The following is an 18,242-nucleotide window of genomic DNA, read 5'->3' as shown; positions in this document are numbered from 1 at the left end:
GTCCATGACTAATCCATAGGTACACTATACCTATTATATGGCAAGTGCAAGAGTAACTACTGAATAAGGCAGATTAAGTATGCTAGAATTACCTATCCAAATATTTTGGAAAGGCATATATGATTTATAAGTAGGATATTAGATTTCTAAGTAAGATATTAAAATGACATGGTTGGAGTGGGCTGGAGGGAAATGAACTTGAGATCTCTGGTACCTGCTTTTGTCTTGCTTTAACCACAGCAGGGAGAGATTTTGAGTATAAAAACTGGCCAGGTTTGAGCTGTGTTTAGAAAGTTGCCTGATAATTAGATGCAAAGGCTGTTAAATATATATCATTTTTCCACTGTGCAAGCATAAATTATTTCCTGTAATAATTTTTTCTGTACATGTTACTAGGCTGTATATAGATCAGAAATGGATATTTATAATTAGCCTGTATTTGTCTTCACCTCTATCTTTGTTTCCAAGGGTTGCTATGGATAATTGTTCTTCCACCTCCTGTGTACTCATTTTGCAGGTCTTGTGAGTCCCACAAGGATGAATCCTCTCTTCCATCACATTCAGTATTGATACAATGATCCGATGAAACAACCTAAGTGAAAATATGGGCACTACTGCAGTAAGCATTACATATCTTGCCATTAAACCTTAAAAAAATCATCACAGCGTTCCTGTGCCTTCCTAGGACAGCTGCCTCAAGCAGTGTAGGCAAACTAAGAAATATGCGACAAGAGAAATATTTCCAGGAGTTTGCCTCTTTTCTAAGCTCATATTTCCTGAAAATGCCAAAATATGTGCGAAGAACCATGCCCAATTGCTAAAAATTACAAAAATATCCACTTCCATTTATATTAAGCCAAGATACCATAGCTCATTTCCTTAGACGGATGTTGCCACAGGAATCCATTATGGATTGATTTATTTCAACATGTATCTGGAAACAGTAAGAGCTGCAGTGAGATACCTGCTACAAAATGCTTTGCTGAGCAAGGAAGATTACTTTCAGCTCAGCACTTCATCTTTGAGAGGCTGAGGTCTCAAAGAGAAGTGGCCCTGTGATGGCCCAGCTGTATTGCTTCCAGAGGGATCTCCAGCCCTTCTCTGCAACGGCAGCATGGCTTCTGCTCGTGCCCTCCCAGGACCTGGAAGATGCTGAATGATAGCTAAGAAAGGAGGATCATAAATGTTAGAATTTGACATTGCTCTGCGCCATTAGAAGAGAGTGATTTGTTCCTGGAAGTAAAAGTAGATTACCGGATTTACTGCAGGAGGGATTAGGGATCCCCCAGTTTTCAGGCAGCGTGCGTGACTCCGGGCAGAGGCCAGGCTTTCCCAGGGCGCAGCCACACAGTGCCTGGCTGATTGTCCGGCTCTGCCCCGCACACTGGCCGGGCAGGGGGGATGGAGGGGCAGCTCCAGGTCACGGTGGGGCTGCGATGGCAGCCTCGACCCCCGCCTGGCCCTGCCGCCGCCACATCCCAGGCTCTCGGGCGGACCGGGAGGCAACGTGAATTTTAGAAACCCCACGGGAAAGCGAGAGCGCTGGAAAGAAGCGCTGCTCGCACACCTGAAACTCTGGCCCGGCGGGACTCGTCTGTCCTGCACACCGTATCCCTCTGCACGTCTTCTCGCATCCCTCTGTCTTTCCGCATCCCTTCGCCCTGCTGCGACTCTCCTCTCCTTCCACATTCCTGTGCGCATTTCTCCACATCCCCCTGGTTTACATCGTCGCGCACCCCCTGCCCACGAACGCAGGCAGCTCCGAGCCTCTGCCCGGTGTCTGCCCCCGCCGAGAGCAGCGGCGGCGGGGCGGGGGGGCTCGCAGCGGGGCGGGCGGGCTCGCCGGGCCCAGAGCCAGCGGTACCGGCCCGGCCCGGCCGCGGGGCAGCGCGGCCGTGACGTCACCGTGCTGCCGTGCCCGGCGGGCCGCGCGCCAGGAGCCGCCGCTGCCGCCCGGAGCCGCCCCCGGCGCGGCGCAGCGCAGCGCAGGGCGGGTCCCGGCGCAGAGCCGCTGCCGGGAGCGCTGGGCCCGGGCAGCCGCCGCGCCTGCAGCTCTCGGCGGGGCCATGCGGATGGCGGTCGGTGCGGCAGCGGGCGAGGGGGCAGCGCAGAGCCCCGGCCCCGCCGCCGTGTCGCTGGGCTTGAGCGTGGCCGTGGTCTCCAGCCTGGTGAACGGCTCCACCTTCGTCCTGCAGAAGAAGGGGATCGTGCGGGCCCGCGGGAGAGGTAGGGGCCCGGCGCCGCGGTGGCCGCGGGTGGGAGCGCCGCTCCCGGGGCTTCCCGGCCTCCCTCCGCACCCCGGTACCCTCCCAGGTGTGCGGGGCCTCGGCTGCCCCCGGCGGGGCCCCTCCCTCCCTCCCTCCCTCCCTCGCCCGCAGCCTTCCCCGCGCTGCGGCGGTGCCGGCCCGGAGCGGAGGGCAGGAGGCGGCAGGGCTGCCCAGGGACCCGGCCCGGCGAGCAGGACGGGCACCCTCGGCTGGGTCGGAGCCTGTGTCGGGGGGTGCCCCTGCCCGTGCAGACCCGGGACATCTTCCCGCGGTCTGGAGCGGGGAGCCGGCTTCAGTTTGTCACCTAAGCGTGTTTGACGGGAGAGCTCCGTGGCTGGCTCGAGGCGCAGGGCAGGTGATGGATGAGCGGAGAGGCGGCAGGCGCGGTGCGGTGCGGGTCGGTCCGGGAGTGTCAGCGCTGGGGAACTGCGCATCACCAACAGTCCCCCGGCGTACGGGCAGAGCCCTGGTCTGCCACACTGTAACACAGCACTGGGACTTGGGTGCCGTCTGCACTCCTGCCCATACACAGGTTCTTTTTCATGTACTTATGGGACTTTACCACCAGTTTCTGTGGCTTAGATAGTTTCTTGCCGTGAACAGCACCAGCACATCTTGTTGCTTGTTTATTCCAGCGCTTCCACAGACACATGCAGGTTGTATCAGTCATGTGGTGGTTTCCACTTTTTGAGAAGAGACAGATCAGTAACATAAATATTTCTTCTAACATAATATTTCTTCTATTTTTCATATTGAAATCCCATGCCTCATTATTATTTCCTGAGGTGAACATATTCAGGAACTGACTGTGCTGTCTAGACAGTGTAGCCAAAACAAAGCTGTAAATTCACGAGTGTGAAGATCTTCTGAATTTTATTTTGAGCTCCCCAAAGCATGCAGCTGAACGGCATTTTCTAGTTGCATCTTTGTGCTTTGAACATAGGAAAATGCAATTTTAAAACATCTATTTATTTGTTTTTAGTATCATATTTTTATGTAAGTGGAAGACTGTAAACACAGGTTGCATCATGCCTTTGAATTGTATTACTGTGGTCAGTTGCCATTTGTTTTTGTAGGTGATGGTGTCTGTGTATGAGCATGTGTCCATAAGTTCTAGGAGCTCTTTTTAAAGAAAAATCCTTTTTAGTTCCAGGACAAAGTATTTTCTCTGTATCCATTTCATGTATGTAAATATGTACCTATATGTGCACATACGTATAATATACAAATATATATATATGTAGATATATTTGTATTTGCATTTCTATTGCCTGCTGCATCTAGCATGTTCAGGGTGAATGCAGTGGAGAAAGCAAGCTTGGAACTATGTTACTACAACCTGGCAGCCTGATCTAAAAATTTTTTTTTGCTTTTTCTGCAATGACCTTACATCTAAAGGCATCAGACAAACTTTTGTTTTGCAAGCATAGTCTCCCTTTCCCTCCAAGATGGCTGTAACCCATTTTGATTGTCCACTGAGAAATCACGTTTGCATCATAAATACAAACTTTTTTTTTTGAAAGGGAAACAATGAGAAAACACAAGAGAAAAAGAATAATTTTGCAACCCAAGGCAGCTGGAGGAAGTTTTCATTTAGACTGTACTTACTCCTGAAGAACTTTCAGTGGAGCACTGGGTTAAGTGAGTGACAGGCGTGTGCCTGTTTTCTCAGTGCTAGCAGCTGTAAAACTTCCTGTTTTGAAAATATTAATGGTGTTTGTGCATCTTGCTGAGCATTTTATAGTTATTTCTATTGGGATGCTCAGTGAGGAGGCATCCAGGAAAATACCCCAGGTTTTTCTCTATTTTGTGCTATGAACCAGTAGGGATCTGCCTTGAATTAGCAGTTGGAGCTGTGAGTCTGAGATGGCCAGTGTCAAATGATGTCTTCTTTCCATTGTCTTCAGCAGGTGTTGTATAATTAACAAGGAGGCACTTCAAGTCTCTTCTGTCTTCTCTCTTGAATCAATAATATAGTATTGATGTAATTAGCAATCCTTGTCTACTTAGAAACAGCAGTGGGTGACAAATATTTTGCAAAGTTACCTTACTTGAGTCAATATTTTCTATAATTTCTGCCCCCAACAGTGTTTTTATTTTATATGCAATAACAAAAGTCTAAAAAATTACTACGCCCACTCTAAAGCTGGCCATTTTCATTAGTCATATTTCATCTCTTTTCAATTGTGTAGTGTGATTTCCAAGTGCTTAATTCTTTGTATGTCTCCAGAGTTAGTGATGGCTGTGTTTTCCTTCCATTTGGGATTTCAGAGTAGGTACAGTATTGCCTACTACTCCAGCAGCTTTTGAGAGGGCATCTTCCCAAATGAATGCAGAGCTGTATTGCTAGAAAGAGGAGCAAAACATAGGAGCATGACTTGGTGCCAAGGTTGTGCCCAGAGAAGGCCATGCTTTAGTTTAGGAAGTGGTCATGAGCCTTGATGTTCTGCAGAAGCAGAACTTCTGTGGTGCACAGGCTCCACCTGGGCACATCCCAAGGCAAGAGCTTGTAATCTGACAATGAAGATAACCACCCTCCAGTTTGGGAGGCACTAAGGACAATGCAGAGATTTTACTCCTCACTGAAAGTGAACTATGTTAGAAATTCAGAGACTTAAGTTGGAGCACTTTCCAATGCTTAAATGCAGGAAGATAAGGCGACACAATGGTCCTGCCAAAACTATGTGCCAAAACTGCCAAAACAATTTCTCAGCTACGTTTTTTCTGATAAAATTTCACTGAGGTTGTATTAGCAAACTAACTGAGCCAATTCATGTTCTGTTTCCATAGGTTTACAGTTCTCCCAGAAGTGGTTTTAATTTGTATGTTTAAATGTCACCCTCAGAAGCATTTGTTGACATTTTGGATGCTTTTCTACACAATACTGCATTAGTGTCACATAGGTGGTACTTCAAACTGGAAACCAGAACTTCTGACTAACACATTGTCTTAAGAAAGTCTTACTTGGAAACATAAGCCAAATCCAATATTAGTTTTTTGTGTTTGTTTGTTTTTTGGGGGTTTTTTGGTTTTTTTTTGTTTTTTGTTTTTTTTAAATCTCAGATTCAGTTGCCTTGAAGAATAGATTTATGATTAAGGTCTTTAATAACTGAGACTGTTGTTTCATAGTTCCAATACTGTGATTTCATATTTTTCTAATGCATTTTCCTATACTTCCAGGTACTTCATACTTAACTGATATAGTATGGTGGTCGGGCACTATTGCAAGTAAGTATCTTGAAAAGTTTTAATTTTTTTTTAAAGGGAGCTTTGCTTAGATGGTGATAGGAGATGTCAGGAAATCTGGGTTTTCATCTTGAATCTTAGACTTCCTTGTCATGAAATTTCCATCCCTAGAAATATTCCACTTTTAGTAAACTCTTACCATGGCTACCAAGCCTGGTGGTGTTTGCAGAGGCAAAGAGCTGGGACAAACATGAGTCAGCCATCTTTCCACATTTCTAAACCATTTGGTGCTTGCAGCCCTTGGCAGCCACACACTGCTCTGACTCTGGGTTCCTGCATGGTTTGTGTCTCTGTATTGCACCGGCCAGCTCAGTTTTTAATAAAAGTCAAAGCTGAATTAAAAATTGTTGCTCTGCACAAAAGGGTTCATTGAACACATGTTATGTTTTAGATCAGAAAGCATTTAACCAGCCTCAATTAAAAAAAAAAAACAAACCCAAAATACTTTTGGTTTCTTGTTCAACAGATACAGTTTCAGTTTTGCTTTTAATCTGCAAGATTAATGCAGAGCCTTCTGTGGTGCTGATATGAGATCAGTGTACTTTTACCCTTAATATCTTTGTAACTGCTAACACCAAGTTCATTTTCTGATGGGAATCTGGAGCATGGGGAGCAGCTAGCTTTCTCCTCTTACATGAGCCCTGGTTCTACCCACAAGTTTAGAATCATACCCCACTTTTAGATTCTAATCCAGCCTTTTGTGAATTATTTGGAAAGTTCTGATGCTGTTTCTGAGAAGTATATGGGTCCAGTTTTGCCTCTGATTTTTTGGCAGCAAGGTAGGTCTCTGATTTTTGGTTTTGTTGTCTTAAAGCTATGCAAAAGGAATGAAAACCAAGAGATCCCATTGAAGGACAAAGTTCACAGCAAGTGTAGAAGCCAACAGAGCTTCAGAAGAAAAGTCCTCAGCTGATTTAACCTGAGTTTAAGTAGATCTTTGACAGTTTCCTCCCCTGACAGGATCACTACACCTAAGTAAAAGTAAATCTGTGCAACAGTCGCTGTTCACTCCTGAGGCTCCCATCTGTAATCTCTGAGCAGAAGGAGTTAAAAAAAGGGAGGTTTTATTACAGGACTTATCTTGGTGAATCAGAGAAAACAATTTCATGCTTAAAAGAGCTGACTGAACTGAATGAAGGCAAAACAGCTGAAGGGAATGGTATTAGCTGGCTTTTTTCCAGTAGCTAGATGCAGGTATTTCAAAACAAAACCTCAGTGGCTTTACCAAGGAACTGAGCAAGAAGAGCTGCTTGTGGATATTACAGACTCAGAATGGCAGCACAGTCACAAACAGCAGCAGCAAGGGCCAGGGAGGCACCTATGGGATGCAGAGAAAGGCTCTGTGGGGAAAGGTGTTACTTGTGGAATTAGCAAAGCCCCCCAGTTATCTGGGTGAAATGATAACAGCTGACATCATTTTCTCAAGCAGAGAATTTGGAGTTTATGTGACTAACAAAAACAAAAACCACATAAACTCTATCAACTTGTTCTCATGGTGTTTGTTCAGATGGTGAGTAAGTGTTTCTGTGTTGGCATGCTGACTCAGCATAATGCTGCCCAACCATTTGGGGGCCCTGGGATCCACTGGATTACTGAAGACTTCAGAGGAAGGGCTGCACATTCTGCACATTTCCTTACTCTGTAGTCAAAAGAGTGATTGCAGCATGTATACAGGTATTTCAATGAGCATTAAAAATTGGCTAATTAATTAGTTTCAGTGCAAGTTTTGATAGCAGCAGTGATGTGGCTGGTTCTTGCAGTGAAAACATCTGCATTAGTGTTGTATTATAGATGGGGAGCACACTTGTGAAGTGTATCTCCTGTTTGTCACCACAGACTGGGCTGTATTTCACATTTCATAGCAGAGTTGGGGCTCCTGACCTGGTCTTTAAAAAGAAACTAGGTTGGAAGATGAATTCTAGGAGCATACTTAATGTAGTTGATGCATGTGAGCTGCAAATAGACTTTCAGTTAGTGGGAGCAGGCTGAAGTTTGTCTGAAATAAAGCCCCTGGCATGCCAAGAATAGGTATCTTTTGCAGTTCAGGTCTACTTCTGGTCTCCTTGCTAATGGAGACATGCCAGTGTGCATCAGGTTTTGTGTTGCAGTAACTTTGAGGGTACTGGTACTTGTTCATCATATTAAAAGCTTGGTGTGCTTCAAGAACTGAAGTCATGTCTTGACTTACAGCACTGATGTATCTGATGAGGAATTTCTGTTCAGAGAGGACTGGAAAGGTTGGCAGCAAAGGTCCTCAACATTGGGTAGATGGTAAAAATCACTGAGCTTGTTTTTTTAATTGTTAACTAGTCCTGGTCTGCCATTTGTGGTGGTAAGGGACTGCTCCTACTACTGGTTCCTACTACATGGTGATATGGAAAATCTCCAGTAAGTTCAGTTACCTTACAATATGTTCCATTTGACTGAAGCTTCAGAGACAGAAGCTACTTTATGGATTGATGTTGATGCCATCTGTTAAGAGTTCTTCCAACAGAAAGTTCAGACACCTGACCTCCAAAAAAAGCACCCTTTTGTCCGAGTCATTTGGAAATGTATGTCATCTGCAGAAATGCAGAGTGCCAGCTGTGCACCATTCTCCATCCAAGATCTGCCCCAATGCCTTCAGATGCCTTGAAGATAATGCCAGAGTTGCTGCATAGATCTCCAAACAGCCTGAGGCTGATAACTGAGTTACTCTGTTCCTAGGGACAGGGAGATCACCACTATCTCTTGTGCCTCAGAAATGCTGCTGCTCATCAATTTCTGTGTCTCAGTCCTGCACATAGAGAAAGCCTCAGTGAATTTAATTAGTATAATTTTTCCACACTCTGCAATTTTGCAAGTTTTTTTGTCTCCTTCGTATTTCCTGTAGGTTACACAGGTCTTCAGCTCTACTGATAATGTGAGCTAAATTGGTAAATTAATTAATGTTTGCAGAGTGCTTTGCAGATTTAAAAATTTGGATGATAGTAATGACATTTGATAGTTGAGGGCAGTGCCAGCCCGAGCATAAAGACATCTTGGATTCTTGAAATGTTTTTAAATGCTGATAATGGCTTTTAACAGCAACTGGAAATTTGAGCTGTAATTTGTGCTCAATCTCAAGCTTCTTGCCAGTTACCACAGACCCTGTAACTATGCAAGTATGCTGACCTATTATAAACTTGCCAGCCCTTGCAAAACCATCTAGCTTTTAGTTTTTAACTGAAAACTTAAACACATGAACTGTTGTCACAGCTGTGATGTGCAATACTGTGGTAAATCTTGGAATTTACTTTTACTGGAAGAAAGAGAAATAAGGTTGAGGCTGTTAATGTGTCTTGTCAGTTATGTTCTTTTTACAGTTGTCAGGAATGACTTTGTATGTTACATAGTGTTAGGAAAAGTTGGTGTAGTATATTGAAGAGCCCTTATGCATGTGCTTAGTGTTTCAGTAGTAGATTCCTCAGCGCTGTCTTTGTTTCCCCCCCAAAAACTAACACTGCTGTTAGGAACTATAATCAGGTACATTTGTTTTATGAGAATGCACATTCTAAGGATGAAACCATGGATTATACATACTTTTACCCCTCCTCATACAAATATTTGAGTGTAATACTGTGATTATAATCCATGAGTGTTTCTAATTCATAGTCTTATTTATATTTAACTAAGAGAAATTACAAACGAGATTATTTACTGTGCCCACTTGGATATTCTTGTGTGGCAAATATAAATCTTGTATTAACAAATACAAAACTATAGAAAATTTCCAGCCATTTTGTTTACGTGCAAAATTAACAGAACTAAGCAAATTGTAACATCTGTTTTCCAGTTAGGTCAGTCTTTCCCAAACAGTATTGGGCAAGTTTTGATTACTTGTTTTTACAAAGGGGTTTAAAGGCTTATTTCTGGTTCTCTTGACAGTGGCACTGGGTCAAATAGGGAATTTCTTGGCCTACACTGCAGTCCCAACTGTGCTAGTGACGCCCTTGGGAGCTCTTGGCGTTCCATTTGGGTAAGAGTTTGCTTTTCTTGTTCTTATCTGGATGTCATTACTACTTAGTAAAATGTCAGATGGACTCAGTGCTCACTGGAGGTCCACTGAGAAATGTCAGGCTTATGGCTGTTCATGATGTGTTACAATGTCACTTATTCCCGTTTTCCCCGGGAAAGCATGGCTGGGGGAAGGCAGTGAAGAACAGTTTTCCTCAGTATCTTCTGCTTTTAGTTCTCACTATGATTTCAAACAGATAAACTTTTTTTTTCCTCCCTTTTCTGTGATTGTTCTGGACTTTTCTGCCTATTCTCTAGTTCACAGTTCCCTTACTATGTAGATCTTTCCTTTTGTCTCACAGTCTTTCTCTATCCAGCTATCCATAGCCCACATGTGTTTATTGATGCTGATTTCATTTTATTGGATCTGGCCTCTTGCCAAGGAGGAAAACTCAAGGGAGTTCCTTGCACATGCATGCCCCTGGCTTCTTAGAAGTTATGTGTGTGGAAGGCACAGAAAAGGCAGTGAGTTTAAGGAGTTTAATATGTAACTAATGTTTTGTGAATAGATGAATTACAGTTGTTGAACTACTGCAGTGAAAAAGCACAACTCTTGGAAAACAAAGCTGTGCATTACCTTGAGATTTTTCTGTTGCCTGCACTGGCCGTCTGCTTCAGAGTATAGATGGCACTGCTTCATGTCTGTCTTTAGCTCTATCACTGTGAAGCACACTGATGGTGCTTTAAATACCTCCTATTATTTTAACCTAGGCCACTTATTTTTGCTCACTTTGGTCAGCTACATATCTGAGCCCAGCCCTGGGATCTTTGTAACCAAAGGTCACTTTTATCTCCTGACTGCTTAACACCTATAAAATGGGGCTTTGTGACAGCTCACCAAATTGGTAGTGGGTAGATGTCTACCTTGGGGGTCAGATGTCTGGTTTGGGAGGTTTCAGTTTTTGGGGGGGAGGGTTGAGGGGATGGTGTGGTTTTGCTTTTTGAGGTGTTGTGTCTAGAAGTTTTGCTGGGGTTTGTGTCTTGTTTTGTTGTGTTGTTTTGGTTTTTTTTTCCTAAGATGAGATGTCAAGGATGGAGTAAAACTGCAAATGGATAAATCTTTCCTCAGATAAGTAGGAAATACATTTTGAGAATTCATCAGCATTTGATAGTATTCCTTTAAAAGGGTAATTCTTACGGCACAGCACTGTTCAACATTTTTAACAGGATGTAGTCAAACTTCTGTTTTTCTTCCTCTTTTCAAAGGTCCATTTTAGCTTCTTACCTGCTGAAAGAGAAACTGAACATTCTTGGCAAGCTGGGATGTTTGCTGAGCTGTGCTGGGTCTGTTGTTCTCATTATCCATTCCCCGAAGTCCGAGAGTGTAACAACTCAGGCTGAGCTTGAAGAGAAGCTTACAAATCCAGGTAGTTTGTTTTTTCATTGATTCATGATTTTCTGATGTTGAGCAGGAACATGCTTGAGGAAGAGGCTTACCACTTCTACCAGGTAGGGAAATTAACTGACGAAGAAATCACAGTGTGACAGAGGCAAATCAATACAGGTTTTGTGTAAGAAAACTATGCCCTGCTCTTCTTAGAACTTGTTGTATTTATTGGGACATGTGTGCAGAAAGGAAAACATGGATACTTTTGAAAACATTATCCTGCACAGCAAGCTCAGAATAATGGACAATTGAACTTGTAATTTTATAACATTATGAAAAGACTGTATCTTGCTATTTAGAGATGAAAAGTGCAAATCTAGGACCTCAATTTAAGTTATTTTATACAAAACAAAAAAAATACTCTCTTTCTTCTCTCCTTTATTTCTCCATGCTTTTTTAATTAAAAGTTTATACTAAATACCAGTTGTGTTCCCAGATTTATTTGCACAATAAAGGTATGTAGAAATAGGCTGTTGAGACATATGCTGAAATGCCTGTTCTTTCTCACCAGCTGCTGGAGGACACATACTGGTACTAATATGTTCCAGGCTCATTTTTATTTTTCTTGCTTAAGCGCCAAACTGCCACCTATTGTTTTTCTTGTATTTGCTTGAAGTGAGAGAAACTCAAACCTAATAACATCAGCTATTCAAAAAGTCTGCAAACAAAGGAAAGAAAACAAATACCTTAGTCTCAGTTTACCATTTAAATCTGAACAAAGAGCATTGGCTCTGTATTTTTTTAAACTCTAAAGCATGAAATGTTTTTCACTCCTCTTATATTTATACTGATTGTATAATGTAAATAATATGGCCTCATCTTTGTTCTAACTCATGTGCTCACCTTAGTGGGATATAATTTTATGTTGAAGCTCTTTGCTGGATCTATACACTGTGCTTTAATGAACTGTTTATGAATGAGGTGTTATCTTTCTGTCTGTCATAGGAGACTTTAAGGAGTATAGTCCTAATGGAAAAGAGAATAAGATTTAAAAAAGCCATCTGAAATCCATTTCAAATGTGCCACAGTGTGTTATTTTGTACATGGTTATTTGTTTTTCCCAAAGAGCATGACATCATCATCAGGTTTTGATGCCGATATTTCTGGAAGCTAAGTGATTTGGGTCTGTCTTCAATAGCAAATCTTAATTGTGATGTATACCTGAAAGTCACTGCTAGGACAGGATTTGCCTGCTAAAATCTTTAGAAGACCTAGAGTTCTCAACTTGATATTTTCTTGTTTTCTTTTTGTTTTCCAGTTTTCGTGGGTTATCTCTGCATAGTGCTGCTAATGCTTCTCCTGCTTATCTTCTGGATAGCTCCAGCTCATGGACCTACTAATATTATGGTTTACATCAGTATTTGCTCTCTGTTGGGCAGTTTCACTGTTCCCAGCACAAAAGGCATTGGGCTGGCTGCTCAAGATATCTTTCACAATAACCCATCAAGTCAAAGGGCTCTGTACCTCTGTCTGGTACTTCTGGCAGTATTAGGATGTAGCATTATCATTCAGTTCAGATACATCAATAAGGCACTGGAGTGTTTTGACTCCTCTGTGTTTGGTGCCATCTACTATGTTGTGTTTACCACTCTAGTCCTGCTGGCTTCAGCCATCCTTTTCAGGGAATGGAGTAATGTAGGAGTCGTAGATTTTTTGGGCATGGCTTGTGGATTCACCACAGTGTCTATTGGAATTGTTCTTATACAAGTCTTCAAGGAATTCAACTTCAATATTGGAGATTTAAACAAACCTAACATGAAGACAGATTAAAATATTTTTGAGGGGAAACTGGATGGCTCAGGGAAGGATGCAGAGCTGTTCATTTCTAGGTCACTATTTCAAATAGAATTCAGGTTGGTAACTACCCTCTGACAATTTGGTGGCCTATGTGAAATGAACTGGAGGCTTCCATCCAGTTTCAAAGGAACAGCTGTCCATGTAACCCAGTCAACACAACAAATGACCTTAATTGGAACTACTAATTGAGTCAGCATAGAGACCGATGTATTTCCTCACTGTAAAAGGTAGTCCATCAGAAGAGCTCTGTGAATATTCTGACAGACCTGTGTGAAAGCTTGTGTTGTGACTTCTGAGGCACCATTTCTGTGGGCAGAGGACATCAGTTTCTAATGCACTCAATCTGATACCTTTCATCACAAGTGATGTATACCTTAAAGGGGGAAAAGTAAGTGGAACAATTTGTGAATCTCAGTATAGCAATGTCTTCACCATCAAGGCTGTGAATTCTCAGACAAATGTTGGATCATGGACTGTAATTTGTTCTTTTTAGTGACTGTCTTGGCAACTTTGTCAGCCATGCGGTGAAGACACAGGGGAGTTGTAAATTGAGTTCTCTATTCAGAGCAGTGGACCCTTAAATATCTTTCACTAGTTACTTATCAGCTCATGGTAGTGTCCAGGTATGCATTTTCCTTTGTAACTTACATACATTAAGACATACTGCATTCATCTAAGAGTGTTTAAGTGGGAGCAGGTAGAAAGACTGTGAAGGATGTGGAAATGATGCACAGGCTTACTGCCTACATTGGCTTATTTGTAAGCAGCTCAGAACTGTTTCAGTGCCTTTGCAATCAAAAAATACTGCATAATTTTGAATGTATTTGTTTCAGATGGCCTATACTGGTTTAATAACTCAATTTCACTGTCTACAATATCAGACTATATTCAAATTCTAAATGTATAAAGCATCTAGAAGGACCATATGTTTTTGGAACAATTTACAAACCTGAACTGAAACCCCTGGACGCCTTGACAGCTTCTGAAAAACTCGTAGTCCTAATGGGAAGAGGAGTGTTGAAATCAGTTCAGCATACCTTTATTTTAGTTTAGTGACTAAATGCAGGAGACCATTTTGTTGAACAGCTAATAAATAGGGACCATTAAAAAAAAGTAATTTAAAAGAGAGAGGAGCATGAGATTTCTCATGGCTCAAAAAAGATGGTCTGATGTTCTTGTAATGTGGGAAAAGGAGGTTAAAGACTGAAAAAACAAAAGCATTCTGAGAGTTTTAGGTAACTGACAGGGACATCCATTCAGATCAGTAATTCACAGACTTGTGTGAACACTTCAGTTGTTGTATTTTTACAAGTAGTACACACAGCTTAAGCTATGATGAGGATGACTCCAAACAGCTCAGTTTAAACCATTTAGAGAATATTGTTATGTTAAAGAATGAAACACTTAATTTCATGTTCTACTTACATTTGGTCAAAAAGTTGAAGTCTTGAAAAGCAGTGAATATTTGTTTCAGTCTAAGTACAAAAATGAGTACAGTGGAACTCAACGTCTCTAGATGAGAACATCTCCCAAGAAAACAGAAAATCCCAATGTGATTACAAGACAATATTTGAGAAAATTCACAACATTTTATCAAGAGATCATGAATGTAGCTTTGTGGCTGCCTGACAGGACCATGGATGTTGATTAGTGGGGAGTAATACTGTCTGCTCTTGTGATGTTTTTTGTTGACCTGAATTGAGGTTTCCTTAAAACTCAGTCTCCATTTTCATTTAAAATGAATGTTGTAAGCCCTACTAATGGCAGCAATAATTGCAAAAGTGAATCCAAAAGATTTAGTGTTCTGAGGGGACTGTTCTGAGGGAGTAAGAGCCCTACTATGTTATTTGCAAGGTTGTTTTAAAACTCCATATTGCAGGGAATGGCTCTTGAGTTGGCAGAAATGTGCATTGTTACAGGCCAACACACAGTAACTGGGTATCTTAATGAAATAGAGTAGCTCTGGCAGAGAAAAGACCATCTTTATAGATTTTCAAATATTATGCAAGGTTTTTAGAAAGTCTGAGAATTGTAGATGAGGGTAATTGGGCTATGAAATCTGGTTAAACTAGCATCTGTCCATTATTGATTGGAAGATGGTATCTTGGTTCTCAGCAAACATTCATATTTTGTCATGTTAATTCCCTTTTTTTTTTTTTTTTTTTGATTGAACCTGGAATTGCACATAGGTTATGAGACCTGTACTAACCTACTTGTTTTAAAACAATGTTATCTGTTTTTTGAAGCAGTCAAGTTGTCTTTTCAAAATTCAGCTGAAAGTTCATGAGTTGTATGTTGGCTTTGTATTAGCCTTTAATCTCTGAAGACTTTTCTGAAAATCTTTATGTCAGAATGGAAATTATTGTGGTCTTATCTTACTCCTTCTTTGGCTGGTTTGAAAATTAATTCTTAATTATTTATAAAGTGCCTGTCCTAGTATGTTAGATGCATATGCAAATTATTAGTAAATTTTAGATTCAGAATAACTTGATTGCCCTGTCTAAACCTTGACATTTTCTGCACCACATGAAGTTTACTTGCTAAGTGCTCACTATGCAGAGGAAGAATAAAGTAGCAACCATGTTCTGTGGTCCTCTGACCATTGTAACCACTGATAAATATCAGCACAGTTCTCTTCTCTTCTCCCCAGCTGCTCCTCATCTCTGATGAGCTTTCTAGAAATGTCTAATTAACCTTGATGTTTAAAACAAAGACGTCAAAAGCCAGCACATAAGGTGAAAGAAATTCTTGTGGCCTTGCACATCATTTGTATCTGCAGCCTTTTACTTCTTGAATGCTAAGTATCTGAAAGCTTTATTTTTGCTACTTTGTTCAGTGTAGCAGTGTTCTTTCAAGTTCTGCTGTACCTGGATCTGGTTCAGTTCTAACTTTAGAAATGTATTAGCATTTTCTGTTGTCACTGTTGATAGGATTCTTTCCCCCTCCATCCCACGCCCTCCTCTTTCCAGGTGTCCTACCTTTTTTAGTCCCATTGCTTTTCTGATTTAAAAGGAGGCACTGATGAAGTTGAATTTTAGCTGTTCCCTCTTTTTCCACCCCTTTGACAAGTAAGCACTTTGAATAAGACAGATATCCGAGTTCCATCATCTCAGGGAGCAAATGTGCATAGTTGTCTCCTGAGCTCTGGCATCCCTCATGGGTCTGCCCTTTTCACATTCTCATTGTGTTATATGCATTGATAGCTGCAAGCCAGATGATTTCAGTTCTGATTCCAAAGTAGAAGTGGGAGAGGCTACCCATGGAAAAACTGGATTCATTACAGTGGTGGAATGCATTTGAATTCTGTTCAGATCCACAGGAAAGGTGTTTCACTCCCTATGTCTGACTTCTGTTATACTTGTCAAACATATTTACTTGGTACTCACTTGAGGATAGCTCTTTGATCATTATCCCTTCAGTGTATGGAGGATTTGCATTTGTCAGTCACAATCTCTGTTAGGTGTCAAACACAAAAATCTCTCAAATGTTCAGTAGGAGAATAGAAACCTTTTTGATACAACCAAAAAACCACATTTGTTACACTTCAAGTACTTCTGTAAAAAAAGAAAAATACCTAAACAAGTTATCTGCTGTATTGACTTTCCAGGACTCTGTATGTGTAAATAGAGCCTATTTATTAGTGAGCTGCAACTAACATTAATAAGAACCTGTCATACCACAGTTTGACAAGTGAGGCTTCCTATTAATAATATGGGTTTTATTGGAACATATGTATTTTTCTGAAGTAACTAGCACTGAAAAATCAAAACACTGGATTAAGTTGTTGAAACAGTAGAAAGTAAGGTTTAGCTTTCATTTGATTTTTTAAAAATACAGGGTTTGTATTTGAAGAAATTTGGGGTTAATAATTAGGGGGTGCTTTAAATGGGAAGTTGTTTGCACATTGTACCCCCCCTCACATTCTTCTTTCATAAAAATAAAACATCGAGGATTCTACAGATATTCCCTGGTTGTCTTGAGATGGTGTAACTACTGAAGTTTTACTGTTAAATCAAGCATTATCAAATGTTTATCTGTTACCTGTTGTCTTTGTAATAATTCTTTGGTGCTATCTATGGGCTTACAGAATGCAGATTTTTAATGTGTACTGTGTTAGGCACCAATGTTGTCAACAGTTATCATTACTAGTGCCCAAGTGTATCAGACAGCAATGTTGAAATGTTACGGATTAAGAAATTTCTTTTTAAAAGCTTCAAATAAGTTTGGCTTTTCTTTATTGTTTGTGGTTTTGTTGGGTGCTTCCATGTCCACACGCCTCCCCAGACAGTTGCTCTATAGAGTGGAAAATATTGGAAAAGATTACACAAAAAGGGTATTTTTAAGTCTTTTTTTTTTTTTTTTTACTGTGGAACTTTCTCTTTTTTTTTTCTTTCTTTCTTTTTTTTTTTTTTAATTTCCCTTTTTTTTTTCCTGGAATGTAAAAAGTAGTTCTAATTGGATGTAGGGAAAAGGTAGTTGGCAACAAAAATACAATGTCAGGTTTGGTTGCTTCAATGCTCTTGCAATATAGTTACTACAGATTACATAAAAACCGTTTATTTTATTAGCTTCCAAATAATGTATATATAGATTTGTTAATGGCTTACAAGTCAAGCTTACTCTTTTTGCTTTTTAAAAAATAGTTATAGGCATGTTGTATTTGCCTTGTGTAAATTATAAAAGGCTATTTAGTAAGTTTTCTGATAACTAATCTATTTATTAACCTGTATTGTTTTAAAATAAATGATTTATTTCTAGCTCAATGCTTGTTTTGTGACTTGTTTTTAGCAAATGGGGTCAGAGGGAAATCAAGTTTCTTACACACTGCTTTACAGGCTAATTCCAATTCATAAGCCTAAATTATTTCCATTTTATTTCATAAAATAGCAGCTTTGCTTTTAACCAGAATAGCAGATTCGTGCCTGGGTATGGATCAGTTGGACTACAGAGGGCCAGTTGATCTATACCAGTATCTACCAGCAGGCTGCAGTCTCAATGTCTTCATTGGACTGAAGTTTGCTCACAGGTAGAATGAAGACTTCTCTGGCAAAAATGTTTGCTGGGCCTTGAGTCACTTCAAACTGTGTATTCAGGGTTAACACGTGCTGTGTTCCTGCACTGCTGTACATTGGTTACTTGCTAGAGCTTCTATTCCAAGATTTACTGCTCCACACTTGGCTGTGCATCAAGTGGCAACAGCTGTAAAGAAGTCTGTGTCACCAGTCTAATTTACTCTCTGTCATAATAGCTCTCTGTAGAAAGAATTGCATGGAAAACTGCAGTGATTGCCCATCTCATTCTTCATCTGAAATTCCTAGCCCCTCATATCAGGTACTGGCAAATACATAACTTAGAGTCTGTCTCTTAGATTTTGGTTGGCTGGGTTTGTTTTTTTAATGGTGGGATTTATGATTAAGAACTGCTCCATTCTGTTCATTTGTGTTTTAGGGGCTGCATTGATATTATTGTCAGTCAAAATTCAAAGTTATCTTTAAACAAGGAAACTAGCT

The 18,242-nt window shown here is 40.9% G+C and overlaps 1 protein-coding gene across 1 annotated transcript; it reads left to right on the top strand.

Annotated features, from left to right (window-relative positions):
* Positions 1–1,987: 1,987 nt before the first annotated feature.
* On the top strand, positions 1,988–14,857 carry NIPA1 (NIPA magnesium transporter 1). Its single transcript, XM_058825723.1, has 5 exons — positions 1,988–2,226; positions 5,448–5,495; positions 9,420–9,510; positions 10,755–10,915; positions 12,194–14,857. The coding sequence occupies exons 1-5, from the start codon at positions 2,067–2,069 to the stop codon at positions 12,703–12,705; spliced, it is 972 nt and encodes a 323-aa protein (XP_058681706.1). The 5' UTR covers positions 1,988–2,066; the 3' UTR covers positions 12,706–14,857.
* Positions 14,858–18,242: the final 3,385 nt, after the last annotated feature.

The sequence above is a fragment of the Ammospiza caudacuta genome, chromosome 2, assembly GCF_027887145.1.
Source record: "Ammospiza caudacuta isolate bAmmCau1 chromosome 2, bAmmCau1.pri, whole genome shotgun sequence".
NCBI classification, from domain to species: domain Eukaryota; kingdom Metazoa; phylum Chordata; class Aves; order Passeriformes; family Passerellidae; genus Ammospiza; species Ammospiza caudacuta.
Note: the sequence above shows the minus strand (reverse complement) of the source record. Positions and strands in the feature narration are given on the sequence as shown.

Coding starts and splice junctions, on each gene's coding strand:
- NIPA1 (XM_058825723.1), top strand. CDS start 2,067: ATGCGGATGGCGGTCGGTGCGGCAGCGGGCGAGGGGGCAGCGCAGAGC. Junction 2,227..5,447: donor CGTGCGGGCCCGCGGGAGAG/GTAGGGGCCCGG, acceptor CTATACTTCCAG/GTACTTCATACTTAACTGAT. Junction 9,511..10,754: donor GCTCTTGGCGTTCCATTTGG/GTAAGAGTTTGC, acceptor CTCTTTTCAAAG/GTCCATTTTAGCTTCTTACC.